The 19994-nt window shown below is 46.1% G+C and overlaps 1 protein-coding gene across 2 annotated transcripts; it reads right to left on the reverse strand.

Annotated features, from left to right (window-relative positions):
• Positions 1–529: 529 nt before the first annotated feature.
• P2RX4 (purinergic receptor P2X 4) lies at positions 530–17277 on the reverse strand. 2 transcript variants are annotated; one of them, XM_038575023.1, is made up of 12 exons: positions 17102–17277; positions 13107–13254; positions 9987–10058; positions 9814–9886; positions 9275–9371; positions 5234–5314; positions 4991–5132; positions 4755–4891; positions 2250–2343; positions 2042–2107; positions 1569–1664; positions 530–1074 (listed from the first exon to the last, which is right to left on the reverse strand). In XM_038575023.1, exons 1-12 carry the CDS (start codon positions 17233–17235, stop codon positions 1048–1050), a joined length of 1167 nt encoding a protein of 388 aa, XP_038430951.1. In that variant the 5' UTR covers positions 17236–17277; the 3' UTR covers positions 530–1047. The 2 variants fall into 2 exon arrangements, with proteins under 2 accessions (XP_038430951.1, XP_038430952.1); XM_038575024.1 differs by lacking the exon at positions 9987–10058.
• Between the last annotated feature and the right edge of the window lie 2717 nt (positions 17278–19994).

Genomic DNA, 19994 nt, shown 5'->3' on the forward strand with positions numbered 1-19994 from the left:
TTCGTGATATGGGGGGGAGGGGGGAGACAAGCAGCTCCTGAAGACTTGTTGCAGAATTAAGTCGGTGTGAAGGCATAGCTAGAAATAACTTTATTAACATTTCAAAGTAGGTGTAGGTGGTGCTGCTTGTAGCTGGAGACTTCTGGAAAGCAAGTGGGGAGGGGGGGGAGGATAAGCCATGTTCTTGTTACCTAAAATTGTGTCCTCCATAGTGTAGTGTCACAATTATAGGTAAAAAAAAACAAAAACAAAAACAAAAACCAAAAAAACCGCATGTGCGGGTAAGACAAGTAGTCACCACGGTACAAAATCTTGCAAATTCTGTAGGAACACAACAACCTCAGAAAGATCAAAATTCTTAAGGCCTTCAAGAGAAGGTCAAGTCAGGGGAAAAACACCTAAGCTCCAAAGACAGACTCAAGAAGTTTTTTTCTGAACACCGTGAACTGGGACAACAGATGGGTTTACGGGTTGAAGTAAAAGAGAAGGGAGGAAAATTCTAGTTACATGCTATGAAACCAGGCAGAGATTGAGAAAATCATTTTAATGTTTGGTCCTCGACCACATCAATATGCCTCTTCTTTCAGAGGATATACAGACTCTGTCTTGTGACAGCATGGATGGGGGAGGGAAGCAGCAGCCCAGGTGTGCTCAAGGTCTAGTGACCACACCTAGCTGTCCTTCCTTCCCTTGTAAAGTGCTTGAACAAGGCTGCCTGACCACAGCTGGGCCTGTCTTGCAGGGAGCTGGAGCTGGGAGCCCCTGAGGAAGGCTGGCCCTAGGTGAGGCCCCAGCCCCTGCAGTGGCAGTAGCACTCACCACTGCCCTTGGGCCAGAGGTCACCTGAACATCCCCAAGTTGAGGCAACCCACTGTGCAGGGTGGTTTACTCTGCACATCCTACACACAAAACAGCTGGGTGACCATGATGTCCTTGTGCAATGGAGATGGACTCAGACTCTGGAACCTTCCCTGAGGTGACATAGCAGCCTTTTCTCCGTGCTGTGCTCTGATGAGGACTGTGGGGAGCCCAGGTATGGAGTAAGCATCACTGGTCCATCTCTCCACCAAGACCCTGCAAAGGACGATATGCTTATCATTGACTGATATGCTTATGGATAAATGTGTACCCACCATGTGCTGCCCACAGGTAAGCCTGGACCATTCAGGGCAGGTGTGAGCCAGGACTTTTGGGCAGTTCTTCACAACTGAACATATACAGGTTAGTCCTAGTGCAGGGGGTCTCAAAGCGTGGGACCCAACCCCTCTTGCTATGCGAGGCAAGTTCAAGTAGTGTGGGGTTTTGTCATAATATTCATTATCATAACTAACCTGAGATGTCACTAATTAAAATGAGGTTAGATTTTAAAGAGTGACGGTCTAGAAGTGGAGCAGAGAATGAGTGGTGTGCAGCCGCCTGGGCTGACCACAGGCCCAAATAGCACCACCTTTGTGCTCGGGCCTCCCCTAGTTGGCCCAGTACTCAGGGTGCTCACCACTGGTACAAAAAAGGTGGAGGAGGCAGGTGTTTGGGCCTTCCTGCCTTCTAGAGTTCAGGAGGTGGCCTACCTGCTCATAATCCTCCACATACTTATATTTCTTCTCCCGGTAGTAGTATCTTTTCTTCATGCAGTAGAGGACAATGATGTCACATAGCACTGTTGCCTGAGTGTGACACAGGGCAAGAAAGAATGAGCCAAGATGCTTTAGTTTATTATTCTATGCATGCCCCTTCCCAAAAAGCCTGGAATCTTTCAAAGAAAGGAAAGGCTTCAAATAAATAAATAAATAAATAAAAAATAAAGAAAGGAAAGGCTTCACCTCTCAGGAGAAGGCAAGGCCCAGAGAGCTGTGGTGTTGGAGAAGGGAAGGTGAGGTGAGGTGGCAGCAAGGGCAACAAGCCTGGAGGGTCAATTCTAGAAAAGAGTTTAGGGACAAGGGGAAGAACCCGGATGCCAGTGGAGGGGCTCATCTTGCTGTGCTAACTACTGCTGAGGAGGGCTCCAGGCCCCGGGGGTGAAGGAGCAGGCTAAGTCACTCACCACCCCTAAGAGCGCCAAACCAGAGCCGATGTTGATCATGGTGGGGATGATGTCAAATTTCCCAGCCTACAAATGACAGGAGAAAAAGAAAAAGTTGCAATAGAGGACATAAGCAGGTAAAAGGTGAGGGAGGGGGCCCCTCGTCCCTGGCCAACCCAGAAGCCTAGGTTTGGACCAGAGCCCTGACAGGAGCAGGAGGCCAGGCTACCTTTCCGAACACTATGATGTCGAAGCGGATGCCGTAGGCCTTGATGAGCGTGCGGCGCTCAGCACCAGTCAGGTCACTGTAGTACTTGGCAAACCTAGGGAAAGGAGGATGGAAAAAAAAAAAAAAAAAAGAAAGGAGGATGGGTTAAAGGCAGAAGGCACAGGGCAGAGACAGACAGGTGGCTGGATCCACCCTCTGGGTCTCGGGTGGGGGACATTAGAGCAAAACTCCCGGAGGCCCTCTGGAGCCAGCACTACCCGCTGGACAGATGATACCTGAGCATCTGGGGCAACCCCCGGCCATTGTGGGTCACACAGTGTGATAACTGGGCTGTTGGCAGGAGGATGCCAGAAAAACTTTTTTAACATCACTGTTGCCTCCTATGGCTGAGCCAGAACCTCTCACGCTGAATATCCTCCATATCAGAGCTGAGTCGCCTACCTGTCTGAAGGAGATCCTGGCTACTAACAGAATGTGGCCAGGCAGCAGCAAACTCCAGGACTGCCTGTGGGCAGGGGCATGGAGCCGGCCATGAAACTCCACAGAACTCACAGACTCAGCACTGGACTTTCTTTTAAAAGACCCATTGACCCATCAATGGATAAATGAATAAAATGTGGCATATCCATATAATGGAACACAATTTGGCTGTAAAGAGAGATAAAGTAATGATAAATGCTACAACATGGATGAACCTAAAAAAAAAAAAAAACCAAAACAACATGATACAGAGTGAAAGGAGCAAGTCACACACCGTGTGGCTCCATTTATATGCAGGTCCAGAGAGACAGGAAGTAGACAGTGGTTGGCAGGGACAGAGGTTGACGGGAGGATACCGGGGATGGCTGAAGGGTATGCGGTTTCTCACTGAGGTGATGAAATGTTCTACAATTGTGATAGTCCTACAGCTTCATGGCTAAAAACGATCTAATCCCTTACTTTAAGTGGATGAACTATGTGGTATGTGACCTATATCTCAATAAAGCCATTGAAAAAACCCCACAAGGGGGAGTGGTGATGGTGGTGAGCACTGTTGAACCATGAAACCATTTGCTGCCCGTGTTAAATAGGACACTGGTTCAGAGAAGCCTAAACTCTTGGCCTGCAACGGTCTGGCCCAGAGCCTCCACATCCTGGTCGGGCCTGGGGAATTCAGGTGGGGCCTGATGATAGCGGAGGTCAGATGCATGGGTGCCCTTCTGGTGAGGGCCCCCATCAGCTTCTCTCTGTCCTGAAGTTCTGACCCACGCTTGAGGTTTTCCTCAATAGTTTCTAAACTGTAACAGTAGAGAGAGAGCAACACACATCTAATTCCTTTCCTAGGAAAATTCAAATATCTCTCCTAGTATCAGTGAGCCAGATGGGTCAAAATGATAGCAGACTGCATTTCTGGACAGTCTTATGATCCCTTGTGTCTTTGATTGTACATGTCACCACTAGAGGGAGACAAGGGCAACACAAAAGCGCCTCAGACCTACTCAGGTGGCCCCTGGAAGGGCTGCTTTGTTTAAGAGTGGTAAAATGTGCAAAAGAGGCCACAGAGGGCACATGAAAATGTACATGGCTACAGGTTTTGCCACCTCATGGAAGTGGCAAACCTGGCCTTGGCCCCTTGTCCCCTCCATCAAATTACTAGCTATACCAGGCTGAACACCATCACCCAAGATTTGTGTCCACCTGAAACCTGTGAATGTGAAGTGGAAGTAGGGAAATCAGGTCTTTGTGGATGGAGTGAGTTAAGGTGAGCTCATATTGGATTAGCTTGGATTCTGATTCAATATGGCTGGTGTCCCTATGAGGAGAGGACACACAGAGCTGCGCAGAGGGAAGAAGGCCATGTGACAACAGTGGCAGAGACAGGAGTTATGGGTGTATAAGGCAAGGAACACCGAACATTGCAAGGAGCCGCCAGAACCGGAGGAGGCAAAGAAGGTGGCTGGCCTTGTGGACACCTTGATTTTGGGCCTCTGGCCTCCAGATCTGTGAGAGAGAGTACCTTCCTGTTGTTTCAAGCCACCCACTTTGTGGTAATTTGTTAAGGCAGCCCCAGAACACTAATATATGGTACTCTGAGCAGGGAAATAGCAGTGAAGGCCTTTCCTGAGGCTTAAACCTGTATCCCCAGTACCCTGGAGATTCCAGGGCAGGCTCGGTCTTTGAGAAATTAATTCCTCACCCACTCTTCAGAATCAGTGAGCCAGTCCTACCTGAGGTTGGCCCTGGGAAGCTCAAGTAGCCAGCCTCTCTTGGCTGCTCTGCATATTATCTCAACATGATTTCTGAGATAAGGAGGGGCACAGGGGGCTCTTAGGGGCCAGGATACTGCCAGCACAAGGCTCTGCTTGAACACTCTCCCTGGCATACAGCCTTCCCACCTGTCCTTGGGGGACCGAATGAGTGCTGGTCTTGATGGGTATGGACCATCGTGGATGGGGACCAGGGAGTGATCCAGCTGCCGTCACCCCCCCCCCCCCCAAGAGAACTGGGACCTAAGCTCACACCTACCTGAAATTGTAACCAGGGGACACATTGTGGTCCACATCCCGGGTGTCCAGGCGGCGGAAGGAGTACCTGGGCAGGCAGAGGGAGGAGGTTCTGTCCAGGTTGCAGTTCCAGTTGATCTGAATGCCCATGATGCCTCCCTGTGGGGTGTGAGCAGAGACAGAGCAAGGTTTCCTCAAGGCCCATTCTAGAATGAGAGGTGTTGAAGACTGTCAGAAAATCCAGGGGCCTGTGTCTACCTCGATGGCCATGTCTTGGAAGCTGTGCCCTGCGCTCTCCACTATTTTGCCAAGACGGAATATGGGGCAGAAGGGATCTGTTACAGCATCATAAATGCACGATTTGAGGTAGGTTGTAGTGATGTTCGGAAGAATATTCCTCCTAAAGTCAGGAAGAAGCAGAAATGAAACGAAGAAAACCTCCAAGTAGAGTCAGAAGTTACTCTAAAACTCTGTGAACTCACATGGCTGGCCACCACTTACTTGCTGAAATTAAATTTGGGATACCAGATGTTGTTCTTAACCAAAAGAGTGAAGTTTTCTGCAGCCTTTAGAAAAGCAGGTCTGAAAAAAAAATCATAGCATATTGTTAATAGAAGTACAAATATACATATACTCCCATTCTTACGTAATATTTTTTTAAATTTTTTTTAAATTTTTATTTATTTATGATAGTCACAGAGAGAGAGAGAGAGGCGCAGAGACACAGGCAGAGGGAGAAGCAGGCTCCATGCACCAGGAGCCCGATGTGGGATTCGATCCCGGGTCTCCAGGATCGCGCCCTGGGCCAAAGGCAGGCGCCAAACCGCTGCGCCACCCAGGGATCCCCTTACGTAATATTTTTAAGAAGCATATGCACATGTGCCTTACAATGTCATTTTGTCAAGAAAAAAAGTGAAACACCTCAAGCATTTTTTACTGTCCTCTGCATAAACACTAGATCAGCAGAGACTAAACCAAGCCTTTCCATTTCTTCCTCTCTTGCCTCTTGCAGAAGGCAGGGGGAATTTAAGAGCTTGAGGAATAGTTAAGGAGGGTGATGCCTAGAGGCTTCCTGGGAAACTATTCAGCCTGTAGCTGTGGGGTTTCAGAGCTCGCTTCCCTAAGGCATTCTCCATTCTCCCTGGGAATGCTCTACAGATCTGGTTTTACAAGTAAAGCAAAGGTAAATTCACTGAGAAGGTAAATCCTGACCTCATCTCAAAAGTACATAGAAGTCACGTGTCTGCTGGCACAGGGCCTCGGCTCTCAAGTGCCACGTCAGCTCCTGGCTGACAGTACAAGTTGAATCTGTCTCCAAGGGGACACCACATCTTTGATGGGTTTCTACAGGAGAATCCAGTGCTGTAGGCAAGCTCCTTTGAGTGTGTTCCCCTGATCCAGGTGGAATCTTTGAGTTTATAAACTGTATCAATAGTCTACTCAACCCTGAGACACAGCAAAGAGAGCCGAATCTGTCACTGCTGATGACAAGGAAGGCCTTGACCAAGGCACTTTCCCCAGGGCTTCAAACTCCCTCATCTCTGGATCAAGAGGGATGCATTGTATCAGGGATTTCTGAACTTTCCCTCCACATCTGTTCATCTCATATGCAATACTTTTTTAAAAAAAAAAAGATTTTATTTTTAAGTAATCTCTACACCCAGTGTGGGGGCTCAAACTCCTAATCCTAAAATCAAGAGTCACATGCTCTACCCACTGAGCAAGCCAGCCACCCCTCATCTGCAATACTTTAAAGATTGACTCACTGTTTTAAAATAATTGAGGTGGGGGGATCTCTGGGTGGCTCAGCAGTTTAGCGCCTGCCTCCGGTCCAGGGTGTGATCCTGGAGTCTCCGGATCAAGTTCCGCATCAGGCTCCCTGCATGGAGCCTGCTTCTCCCTCTGCCTGTGTCTCTGCCTCTCTCTGTGTGTGTCTCTCATGAATAAATAGATAAAATCTTTAAAAAAAATAATTGAGGTGAGGGACAACTGGGTGGCTCAGTGGTTGAGTGTCTGCCTTCAGCTCAGGTCATGATCTCAGGATCCTGGAATTGAGTCTCACATCGGGCTCCCCAGAGGGAGCCCACTTCTCGCTCAGCCTATGTCTCATCTACTCTTTATGCCTGAGTCATATTCCCTCAGATGGATGAACTGTAATCTGTTTATCTCCTTCTCTGTTGATGGACATATGGGTTTCCACTTTTAGAATCAACTCTGCTTTTAGGATCAACTCACTTTTTATATTGGCATTCATCAAGAGAGAGAGAGAGAGAGAGAGAGAGAGAGAGGGAGAGAGCACAAGCAGAAGGAGAAGCAGACTCCCTGCTAAGCAGGGAGCCCCAGGTGGGGCTCGATCCCAGGACAAGTCCTGGATCATGACCTGAGCTGAAGGCAGCCGCTTAACCTACTGAGGCACCCAGGTGCCCTGGCATTCATCTTGAAATAAAACTTTTCATCCTGAGAGATGGAAATGGCAAACAAGAGATCATTGGCCCCAAGTCAGAGGTCACTGTTCAAATAAATATAATAAAATCAAAACAACATTACTACTAAATGTTGTAGTTAATATTAGTTTGCCCAAGATGCTGAATCTGGGGATTATTCCTTGTGAGAAATGGAAATCAGCAAGTGACAAAAGATACCCCAAACCAGGATTTCCTCCTTGATAGAAGTAAGCTCAGAAGCTGAACATGAATGAACATGGGAATGTCTTTCCATGTGACTCATATTATTTTATGAATCACGGTACACTTAAAAATCATCTTCCACTGGGAGTGCTTGGTTGGCACAGTTTGTTGAGCATCTAACTCTTGATATCAGCTCAGGTCATGATCTCAGGATTGTGAGATTGAGCTCCGTGTCTGGTTCTGTGCTCAGCACAGAGTCTGCTTGGGACTCGCTCTTCCTCTCCCTCTGCCCCTCCCCACTGTGCTCTCTTTCTAAAGTAAATAAATAAATCTTTAGGAAAAAAAATCACCTTCACTGGATTAAATACACAACTGTGCTATCTAGTGAAAATGTATGGAGATACAAATATAAACCACCTTGTAATTCCAAGTTCCTAGTAGTCACATTACAAAATAAAAAGGGGCATCTGGTGGCTCAGTGTTTGAGCATCTGCCTTCAGCTCAGGTCATGATCCCAGGGTCCTGGGATGGAGTTCCACATTGGGCTCCCCGCTTAGCAGGAAGCCTGCTTCTCCCTATCCCTTAGCCCCTCTCCTTCTGCCCCTTCCCCTGCTTGTGCACACTCTCTCTCTCAAATAAATAAAATCTTTAAAAAATAAAAACAAACAAGTGAAATTAACTTTTCTACAATAACCCAATATGTCTAAAGTCTTACTTCACCCGATAAACAGCACATAATAATAATTATATATATAATATACATATATAAATATATAATATATATATTCCCCACACACACAATGTCTTCAGACTCTGGGTGCATTTTACACTGAGCATTTTGTTTGGATCCAGACACATTTCGAAGGCTCAACCCATGGCCAGTGGCACTGATGTTAGGGAGGAGAGCTCTGCAAGACACATTCCAGCTCAAAAATGCTAGGATTCTTTTTCTTTTCGTATTTTCTTCCCTAGCCTGAGCTTCTTCCCTCAGCAATCCTGAAATCAGAGGTTCTCATCTGTTTTTCAGTTACAGCTCGCATGGGATGGGGTTCCTGTGGTTCCATGCGCCCCTGGCCTCATCCATGTCTCAGTCTGAACTCTGGTAAAGAATGCTGGAGTTGCAAGCAATCCCAAGAGTATTACCTCTAACTCTACCCAGTCAAAGCAGAACAAATTACTATTGGGAAGGATGCTGTTCTAGGGCAACCTTGAACCTGTTCTACTTTATAATAAATACACTTCAGTGGACATTAATTATTTTCCTGCCCAGTATCTATTCCCTTCTTTTCTGGTAACACAACCCCCAATTTCCTTTGGAAGCCACACGCCCTACATTCAGGCTGTGTTCTTTGGGTGGGACTGACTCCACCCCGGCTCTGGAGGTGGGCATGTGATCCAGACCTGAGCTAATAAGCAAAACCCATGCCCCAGCTACAGGGATGGGCTGAGGGATGTGGCTGAAGGTGTGATGATGGACAGGTCTAGAACCTCTATGGATAACTGGGCTGGGAGATGTGGGGAAATTTAAATCCAGAGCTGCCTCCTGGGACTACACCACGGGTCTCGCAAATGAAGCCAGTATGGAAGGGGGAAAGCAGAGTCAAAAGGTAGAGACTCTGAAGCTGTCCTGGGAGCCCCAGGTCTAGTTCTGCTGGGCTTTTGGTAGTTAGTTGAACAATAAACTGCCTCTGCTCTGTGTGTGTCCTTCGTAAGGCACAGTAGTTACTTCAACTGACAGAGTCCAAACACAGAAATAAATCACTTGCACTTCTATCACAGGTGACCAACACTGTGGCCCACCTTGCCACTGATGGTTACCTGTGGTTCCCCCTTGGGAAGCCTGACTCCATGCAGACACCAAAGGGGCAACACACAGGGTTAACATCCCCACCATCTTCCCTTAGGCAGGACTCACTCTGGCACATGTGTGTCGTCCTCCACTGGGCACCAGGCTGCCACCTCGCATGTCTTTACAGTCCCATTGAAAAGCACGCATTTTCCTGTTGCAATTCCTGCAGGGGCAAGGGGGACCCAGGTCCACAGGGGTCTCCTATGCTCTACTTTTGCCAGGTAGAGAGAGTGGAGGCACCTGTGGATCCTGTGCAATCAATCCTGAGCTATTCCAATTCTGGGATTTGTACAGTATCCAGAAATTAGAGGAAAATAGTTGGCTGAGTCCAACAGCACAACTAGGGTGATGCTAAGTCACAGCACAGGGCAAGATCTGGGATGGCTTCTGGGGCACAGGTGACAGGTGAATGTGGAGAAGATCCTGGGACCTGAATCTCAACATCAGGCTTGCCCAGGGTCACATGAAGAAATTGAGGATTGTGGGGCATTTCTTTATGCTGAAGGTTTCTCTCTGAGAGAAACTCCACAGGGGAGGCCATCTGGTCAGGGACAGCCCTCCCCAGGCTAAGTGTCTTCTGTGGGGTCACAGCCACATACTCATACCATTGCTGTGGGTGCCTGAAGAGCCAGCAACACAGTTGGCATCTGATTTACACACAGTGGTCTTATCTGGAAGCTGGAAAAAATAGAAAGAGTGAAAACAAATTCCACGTGGTCTGTCAGGTGCTGACAAGAGGGGCCTGAGGCCCAAGGCTCTTCCCTGAGAAGCTGCCTACCTCAGGACAGAGGCCCTGGGTCTGGTTCAAGGTAATGATCATGTTGGTCATGATGAAGAGGGAGTTTTCTTCCTGCAGTGGGGGTAGAGGGGAGAGAGCACCACCTGTTACCTTCAGAAGAGTCAAGCCAAGCCACAAAGAATGCCGGTCATTCACTGAATAGGACAGTACCTTTTACTTCTCCCATATGCTACACAGAAAACAATTTCAAAACTCATCTTTTTATCTCTTGTTCTCTGAGAGTTTATAGCCTAACTGAAAACAGGATTCAAATAAATACTTGTACCACAGTTCCTCCTTATCAGCAGGGGATGCGTTCCAAGACCCCAGGGGATGCCTGAAACTTCAGATAGTCCCTGACCCTGCAAGTACTATGCCTTTTCTGATAGGTGTACATACCTGTCATGGTTAAATTATAAATTAGACACAGTAAAAGATTAACAAGAACCGATGCTAAAATAGAACTATAGTAATTAATAGTTACATGAATGTAGTCTCTCTCAAAATACCTTATTGTCTGTACTCACCCTTCTTTGTGTGACAATAAAATGGCTCTATGATGAGTTGAAGGGAGGCGGGTGATATGAGCACTGTGATGTAGCACTGGACTACAAATGACCTGAGGATATGTCAGGAGGAGGATCACCTGTTTCTGGACAGCAGTTGACCATGGGTAACTGAAACCATGGATAAGGTGGGGTCTATTGTTTACATATGTTCATAGCAGCATGATTCACAGTGACCCAATGTTGGGAACAACCCAAATGTCTATCAACAGACATATGTATAAACAGGTTGTGTTTATCTATACCTATATGTATACCTGTAATGGAATATGATCCAGCCATAAAAAGGAATGAAGCCCTGACACATTGCAATGTGGATGAACCTCAAAAATATGATTCTAAGTCAAAGAAGCCAGACACAAAAGGCCACATGTTGCATGATTCTATTGTTATGAAATTTCCATAGAGACAGAAAGTAGAAGAGTGGTTGCCCTGGAGGTGGAGGTAAGGCAAGAGGGTGGGATGAGGAGTCTCTTCTTAGGGTAATGAAAATGTTTTGGAACCAGAAAGAGGTGATAGCTGCATAATATTGTGAATGTACTAAATGCCACAGAATTGTTCAATCTGAAATAGTTAATATTATGACATATAAATTTCACCTCAGTGGAAAAAAAGTGTCTTTAATCTGAGGCAGTTCCTTAATAAAGCTTGGCTTGTTGAGGAAAAGAGCCAACAGGTGCGCAAAACATCCTCAGCCAATCGGATTACCTCAGAGGTACAAAAACACAAGGGCACCAAAGTCCCAAATTTGGCTGGTCTTCTTTCCTAACTGAAATTAAAATAAATAAATAAAACATTCTAGAGTAGACCCAGTCAGGGTCGGTAACTGACACTTCTCCCTTTAAGAAGGTTCTGTTTTCTCCTCCCAGGAAGCTGTGAAATGGTTTCTGGAGAGTAATTCACTGGGGATGAGGCTAAAGAGTTGGTTGCTAAGGGCCTTCCAACATAAGGAGTAAAAGACAAAGATGCCCAAAATTCTAGTTGGACCTCCCACTCACTGAGCACTGGCATTCTAAAATGAGATGCTAAAAGCTTTCTCTGAGAATTTCGTACTTCTGGGAGGAGTGGAGTCAGCATTGGGAGCCATCTGGGGGATCAGGGTAACTCAAGTATCAAAGTATCTGTGGACATCTCTACACCTAGCTCTGACAGGGTTGTTGTGGAAGATCTAGGAATACCTGGCATCTTCCAAAGAAAGGCCTAGAACAAGCCATGTTGGGAGACAAGGAAATGACCACAAAAGGAGGCATGAGGATGTAGCATGATGCCCAAGTATCTCCAAGCACCCCTATCAGGGTCCCGGTGTTCCACACAGAAACATGCTGCTCACACGTTACAGCATGTGTTATAGAAGGCTGCTTCTATGGCTCCTGAGAGAGACGGGAACAATTTATACGATTTACTTTTGTGTTCTAGTTCTTCTCTGTTTTAAGCTTAGGGAAATGTCAGTCTGGAGATGAGCCAAGTAGAAGTGGTGCAAACAGATGTTTGTGTTCCATTGGCAGAGAAGCAGGAGGACATTGTGAAAGCTCATGGAGAGAGAGCTCTGTGGAGCTCACGAAGCCCCCAGGCCAGAGCTGAGCTGGAAGGCGGAGCTGCTGCCTGTTCCTTTCCACTGAGGGGCAGAAGAAGTGGGCCAACACTCTTCCTTGGTCCTAGTAAACAGCCAGAGTGTGAAGGCCTGAGTTGCCAGGATGAGGCTATGGCTTCACAGGAAGCAGCTGCATACCAACAGGACCACCCACCTCCAGCAAACTACAGATCCCCTGTTCAATTTGATCTTCATTGCTCATTAGCTCAGCCTTCTCTCTGGGCACCACGCAAAATCCTTCTCTTGAGAAGGTAGAGGGAAAATGAGCACACTTGAAGAAAGAGAGAGCTTCTGAAGTCCTTGCTTGCCCTCACTGAGCTCTAAGTGGAAAGAGATTTAGCCACCATAGTCATCCTAGCACATAAGCCATATGGAGGGATATGTCAGGATCTGGCTGTGGACCACAGCCATTACCATGGCTAGAGAGAGTCAATATTTAACTTGGAGATTTGTGGATTAACAGACCAGATCCTAGGATGTTGTATCAATCACTTTCTTCCCTTCTCCTTTGCATGAAATCCTATGCAGGTATGTCTGTTTCCTTCTGGTTTGGCTTTGGTCTCCAATTGTTGATAAACCTTTTATACTGTCTGAAAAGATTTACCTTGTGGGTTTACAACAATAAAGCACATACAAAATGTGGAAGAGCAATACTTACACTTGAATTTTTCCCAGGATTTAAAATATTTGCTTTTCCATCTTTCAGGGCTTGAGACAGCCTGAGTAGTCTGTTTAAGCCAGCCATGATTTAGAGCTGAAGTAACATAGCTGGTTGACTATTATTTATTAGATCTTAAGGCAGAAAGAGATCTGTCTGCACTGCTTTCTTGGACTAAGACAATTAGTCTGGGTATCGGTGATATTAGAACTTAGCCAATCATTAATCAAGAATGCAAAGTCAGTAAAGGGAAAGGGCTAATTAGAAGCTCTGGTGTTAGACAGAAGCCATGGGGGGAGGCGTACCTGAACTGGAACCACATAATCCGCCACATCCCAGACCCGGAATCCAAGTATCGAAGTGTTGGTTACAGTCACGCCTTTGGCTTTGGTAGTAACTGAGCTGACCACAGAATCTGTTTCCTGGTAGCCTTTTTCCCACACAAACACCCACCTACAAAATAAAACAGGTCTCTTAAATTGCCAGGAGGATTTGGTGAATTTGAATTGATACTAGCGAGCCTCTGATAACCAGAAGCAGGCAGTATAACATTCATTAATTACTTGACTTTGTAAAACTGCTTAACTTTGGAGGGTTCCATTTCCACTTCTGCAAAATGGGTATATAACCTAAACCACAGGGTGGTTTGTGGGAAATAAATGAGATGACACCGGTAAAGCACTTAGCACAGTGATCAGCACAAAGAAAGTATTCAATGAATGGTGTCTTTATTAGATAGTTGAGCATTTTTAATGCACCATGACCTGCAGAATCACCTAGAGATAATAAAAATTATGATAATAGTTAACAATGTAAGTGTTTTCAGATGCTAGGTACTGATCTAAGCTCTATATACGTATTAACTAATTTAATCCTGACCACTTTAGAAGGCAGATATCATTATTATCTATTTTTACAGAGGAGGACACTGAGACACAGAGAGGTTAAGTCACTTGCCCAAGGTCACACAGCTAGTGAATGAAAAAGTCAGGATGTGAACTCAAGTCTTTTGCCTCTGAAGCCTCTTCTCTTGCCCTGAACGCTATATTCCCTTTGGAAAAGAGAATCTCACTTCAAGAAACTTCATACTACTTTATACTACTACTACTACTATATACTTTACACTACAACTTTTCTCCAAGAATTCAGGTTGTCTCTGGGAAGAATTGGGGGCATTGCAACTAGTCTGAATAATTAAAAACCTAAAGGCATGAGTGCATAGTGGTTAGGACACTGGAACACAAACTGAAGCCAGTGATCATGGTTCATTTCTCAGTTCTACCATTCACCAGGCATAACTGTGGCCAAGCTGCTTAACTTCTCTATGCCTCAGTTTTCCCCCCCAATAAGATGGAGAAGATAACAGGATTTCACAAGATAGTTGTGAGGTTAAATGAGTTATGCATGTCAAATGTTTAGAACAATGTGTTGCCATTAGTAGGCTGAAACTGGCCATGATGGGAGTATTTACACCATGGAAACTGGCCAATGCTATAAATCAGAACTCCCTCCCACCAGAGCTGTTATTAAACACCTACCAGCGACTGCTATTGTTGTTATTTCTAGAATCAAGAAATGCTAGCACCTTCCTTCTCTCCTTAAAAGCTCTAGCTGCTGAGACCTCAAAAAAAAAAAAAAATCACTGGTTTTAGTTATTTATGGCTTTGTCTGGTCTAAGCAGTCTCCATATTCATTGTTCATCCTAGAAACAGGCTTTTCCCCACATAAATCTTTTTCTTCAGAGGTTCTAGGAATTTAGCTACAATATAAGCTTTCATTTAATTCTATTCAGATACACAGAAGCTTAGGGCAGGAAGGCTACTATTATTTTATCATAGAGTACAGTGAGTTGCTAAAGCAGAGACATATGGTTTCACAGCAATCACTATGTGATTAACTATTTCCTCATCATATGACAGATAACAGAATTAGATAACTGAGAAATGCATGTTTAGTTAAGATGAATTGGATCAGGAAGCTAAGAGATGAGTTAAAGAAAAGAGAAAGAAAGAAAAAAGCCCTTAGTTCAGATCCTGAGTCAGGTTGGATCATAGGAAGATGGATCATAGGAAAATGGATAAAACCAAAGCATTTATTGCTTTATAAATCCTCATGATCAAGGTAGAAAACACACCAGGAACTCTAGAAAGCTGTGCTGCCCGATAGAAATGTACCACAAGCCACACATGTAATGTACTTTCTAGTAGCCATGTTATAAAGTAAAAAGAAACACGGGTAAAATTAATTTTAAAGATAGACTTTATGTTATCCAATATGTCCAAAATATTTTAACATGCTATCCATGTAAGATGTATTAATGTGATATTTTACCATTTTAAAAAATATTTTATTTATTTATGAGAGACAGAGAGAGAGAGAGAAGAGAGAGAGAGAGAGAGGCAGAGATTTAGGCAGAGGAAGAAGCAGGCTCCATGCAGGAAGCCTGATGTGGGACTCGATTCCAGGACTCTGGGATCATGCCCTGAGCCAAAGGCAGATGCTCAACTGCTGAGCCACCCAAGCGTCCCTATTTTGGTTGTTTTGTACTATGCTTTCAAAATCCAGTGGGTATATTATGGTGGTAGCACATCCTGTTTTGGAGTAGGTACCTTTTAAAAGCTCAATAGCCACAGGTGACTAGTGGCTACTATATCATATAGTGCAGCTGTCAACACTTTCTGTAGTCCAGAACTTTACAGATACCTTAAGATAGAGTTAAACTAATCCTCCACTGAGTATCAGAAGCCAAGAGGAAAAAGCAGCGAGCTCTTGATTCTAAATGCTTCCGATCTAATCCAGCAATCTTGAGTTTAGTCAACTAACTAGTAGCAGGGTTAAAATTTAAGGGTGCATCATCAAAACCACTGGGGAGCAAGGAGTTGGTGGTGGTACTTAATGAGACAGACTAAATTCAAACCTGGGAGTGGGCCAGGTGGTTCTGATGTACATCCCATATGTGGGAAACCATTCCACTGAATCCTGTCAGAACTTAACTGCTGCTAGGCCGATAGTTGTTAGAAGCCATACCTGCCTGATCATGTGAATTCCCAGGGACAGTGTTAACATTCTAAATCCCATTCCAGGGTGAGGGATCTGTCGTCTTTATACAATTCCTCAGGTGTGTCTTTCATGATAGGTTTAAGAAACACTAGGACATTGGTTCCCAAAGTTTGCTGCACATCGGAATCAGTTGGTGAGTCCGTCATACCCCACAGCAATTAAATCAAAAGGTCTGGGGATGGGAGTCAGCAATCAGTATTTTTATTTATTATTTTTTGAAAAGATTTTATTTATTTATTCATGAGAGACACAGAGAGAGAGGCAGAGACACAGGCAGAGGGAGAAGCAGGCTCCCTGTGGGGGCCTGATGTGGGACTCGATCCCAGGACCCTGGGATGATGCCCTGAGCCAAAGGCTGATGCTGAGCCACCTAGGTGTCCCAATCAGTATTTTTAAAAGACTCCCCACAGGTTCTAACGTGCAGCTGGGGTCCCCAGCATTAAGTCTTTTAAGAAAAGGAATGCCAGAGCCGATAGCCTCTGTCAGCTCAGCAGCTGTAGACACCGTATCACCCCAGGTGGACCCTGAAAGTGGGCCCAGATGGTAAGTTAACGTCTTCTGAGTTTCATTAAATTCTAACGGGTGCACTCAATTAAAAATTAAGCACGTGGCCAGGGGACAGAAGGTGGCAGGACACACAGACGTATAAGGAGGCAGCACGGGGAATGAAGAAGCTTAAAGACAGTGCCTATACAAAAAAACCCTAACAACTGCACAAAACGAAGTGAACTTTAAATGCTTCATAGAGTGTAACCTCTTCACCATCCTGGGTTATCACATGGTACTTAAAGGAAAGGACCGGAAGCCGCAGATCCAAAAGAAACCAAATGGAAAGCCTAAGCGCCGATCATCAGAATGGGAAGTGAAGTGCAAAGACTGAAACGTTTAGGGCCAAGCCCCGCCACAGCCAAAGGACAGCGCGGAGGGGACAGGCAGGAAGGGGGAGGATGAAGGTGGAGCCAGGCTCTGCTCTGCAAACACAGCACCAAAGCCGTCTCCCGCCCGCAGCCCGGCCCGCCGCCCCGCCCTCCGGCAGGGTTCGGCGAGGCGTCTGTCACCCGCCGCGGGTCCCGGCCCCACCACGCCCCGGCCGCGCCTGGAGGCCGCCTGCGGGGCTCGCCCGGTGACCCAGGCCAGAAGCAGCAGGTGCACGGCCCGGACCCGGAGCCGGAGATCCCGGCGGCCGTCGCGACGCTGCGGACCCCGGCACCGCGGGCGGCCCGCGCCAGGCCGCGCTCACCCGATGACGTAGGCCAGGATGAGCAGCTGCACGGCCCGGTTCATGAGCCCCACTTTACGGCTGCGGATGAGCACGATGCGCGGCGTGTCGTACTCGAACAGGAAGGGGGCCAGCGCCGCGCAGCAGCCCGCCATGGCACGCCGCCGCCGCGCCGCCCGGCTCCGAGCTCTGCGCCCGCCCGGCCCGCCCGGCCCGCGGCTGGTGACGCGCCCGGGAGCCCCGCCCAGGGCCGCCCACCGCGCCGCGCCGCGCCTCGCCGCGCCTCGCCTCGCCCCGGAGCGCCGGGAAGGAGGCGGCGCTGAGCCTCGGGCGGGGGCCGGGAGACGGCCCTCTCCGGTACCCGCGTCTCTGTCTCGGGCGGGGTGGGACCCGTGGGGAGGGGGCGAGCTCCTCCTTGAGGACGAGTGACCCGGTCAGTAGGGCTGGGGAGAACGAGCGACCCCCCGCAAAATGGCATTGGGGCTATCAGGAAGGGGTGCTCTCCTCTCTGGGAACGAACGACCCCCTGGAGTGACCGGCTCTGGAGGAGAGAGTGACGTCTCCCTTGGGAATGAGTTACCCCTCGAGGGGCAGAGCTGGGAGGGGGGCCAGTGAGCTACTCCTAGGTGGTCTAGGAGGTACCGTGACTGGGGGACGGGGGCAGCTCTGGAGAAGGAGCAGCCCCTCGGGAGGTCCAGACTTGTGCCTCTTCAACCTCTGGAGGAAGAGCCGAAATGTCAGGTGCCCTAGGAGCCCAGGGCTGGAGTCACGCGCCCTGTACAGTGGCCCTCTTGGAGTTGACCCTGGGCACATCCCTAGTCCAATTCAGATGCCTCCTTAGTTACAGGAGGAGGGAGGAAGCATTCTGAGCTAGGGCGGGGTTTGTGCGGCTGTCCTTTCAACTGAGCAGGTTTAATCACAACTTTAGGGAGAATTGGAAAATAAAAGGAAGTGGAGGAAATACCCACAGTTCCACTACTCGAACATAATTTTCCACATTCGTTTATTCCCTTTCAAAAGGTATGTTTTCAGAGATATGTTTTACATTGAGTTTCATTAATGCATTCAAGTATGAATAAGCACCTTCAAACAGCCAGCCGTCATAAATTCTCACGGGTTGATGTGTATAAAATTTTAGTTTGTAAATCACAGGCAATGATGATGTTTTTCCTGGTTCACACCACTCGTTTTCTCTGTTACTGCAGACTCGTCGTGATGATGATTATTTTTAATAAATGGACTGTTTCTTCTGGAGGGTATGCAGTGATTTTCCTATCTGTTCTCATCTGATTGCTTCTAGTTTGGGATCCGATGCACAATCTTTGATAGAATATTTTAGTTTATTTCCTGGATGTGAGATTCCTAAGCCACATCACCTTGTTTTTCCAGATATATATATATATATATATATATATATATATATATATATATATAATAAAACTTGAAGAAAATAGACAGCATCTATCTCTAGAGATGGAATTGTTGGATTCGAAGGAAGACTAGAGCTGCCACCTGCCTCAGTTTAAAATGGTCCTAGGAAAAAGTGGTGACAGGTTAAGTGGGATTTTATTCATTCATTTGACATACTTACTGAGGGCCTGTTGTGTGCTTGGCAGTATTCTTGATGCTACGGATATGCAGGTGAACAGGCAGATGAAGTCTCTGCCAAAATGCAGGTTGGTGCAGCTGAGGGGCTTAAATTCTGTGTAGAAAAGGAAAATACAGTTGCTAAATTCTCATTGGAAGGTGATTTAAAAATGCTTTCCTTAAGAGCCAAAACTCAGTTCCAGCTCTTGTTAATATTTATCCTATAGTAATGAGATGGTCTCAGCCATACAAATCTCAAATTTAAATGGTTTGTGTGTGTTTTGGGGGCACCTGCCTGGCTCACTCAGTAAGCATGTGACTCTGGGTCTTGGGATTGATTATGAGTTCAAGCCCCACATTGGGTGTAGAGATTACGTAAAAATAAAATCTTAAATAGTTTGCTTGTGTTTTGGAACAAAGCAGGTTAAAAAGAAATATCTAAGTAAGTTTTCTTAAATTACTAGGTGGTATTATATCCTTAGGACCAATGAGAGAAACTGATCGTGAAAAATGATGAGGAAAAGAAAGTTATTTCATTTACATTCTTGCCCTTTATGTGTTTTTAAAAATAGCTTTCTTGAGGTATAATTGACATATAAAAAACTGCACATATTTAAAGTGTAGAATTTTAGGGGTGCCTGGGTGGCTCAGTGGGTTGATCTTCTGCCTTCAACTCAGGTTGTGATCCCAGTGTCCTGGGGTAGAGCCCTGCATCAGGCAACCTGCTCAGCGGGGAGCCTGCTTCTGCCCCTCCATGTGCCCCTCCCCCCTGCTTGTGCTCTCTCGCAAATGAATAAATAAAAAATATTTAAAAAATTAAGTATACAGTTTTATAAGTTTGACATATATATGTGTATACACACACACACGCACACACACCCACACGTCCATGGAACCATCACCAGTCAAGATAGTGAATATATCCAGTGTACTAGCCAGAGTAATCTTAGTTTGTATAAAGTAAAAGTAAATGCTGATTATAGCTGGGACTTTTCACATACCACATCTTAATTACATTCAGTTGCGTATTTGTCATATGCTTGACTGATTGTAGTCAGTTATTGAACAATCATGGGAATTTAGTTTTTAAAAACGGATTTTCAGTAAAGGTGCCACCATAATTCAATGAGGAAAGAATAGTCTTTTCAATGAACGGTGTTAGAACAACTGGATATCCATATATGTATGATGAAGTTGGACCCCTGTCTCTCACTGCATATGAAAATTAACTCAAAATGGGTCAAAGACAAAGTGTAAGAGCAAAACTATAAGACTCAGATGAAAACATAGGTGTAAATATTTGTGACTTTGGATTAGGCAGTGGTTT

Source organism: Canis lupus, chromosome 26 (assembly GCF_011100685.1).
Source record: "Canis lupus familiaris isolate Mischka breed German Shepherd chromosome 26, alternate assembly UU_Cfam_GSD_1.0, whole genome shotgun sequence".
Classification (NCBI taxonomy): Eukaryota; Metazoa; Chordata; class Mammalia; order Carnivora; family Canidae; genus Canis; species Canis lupus.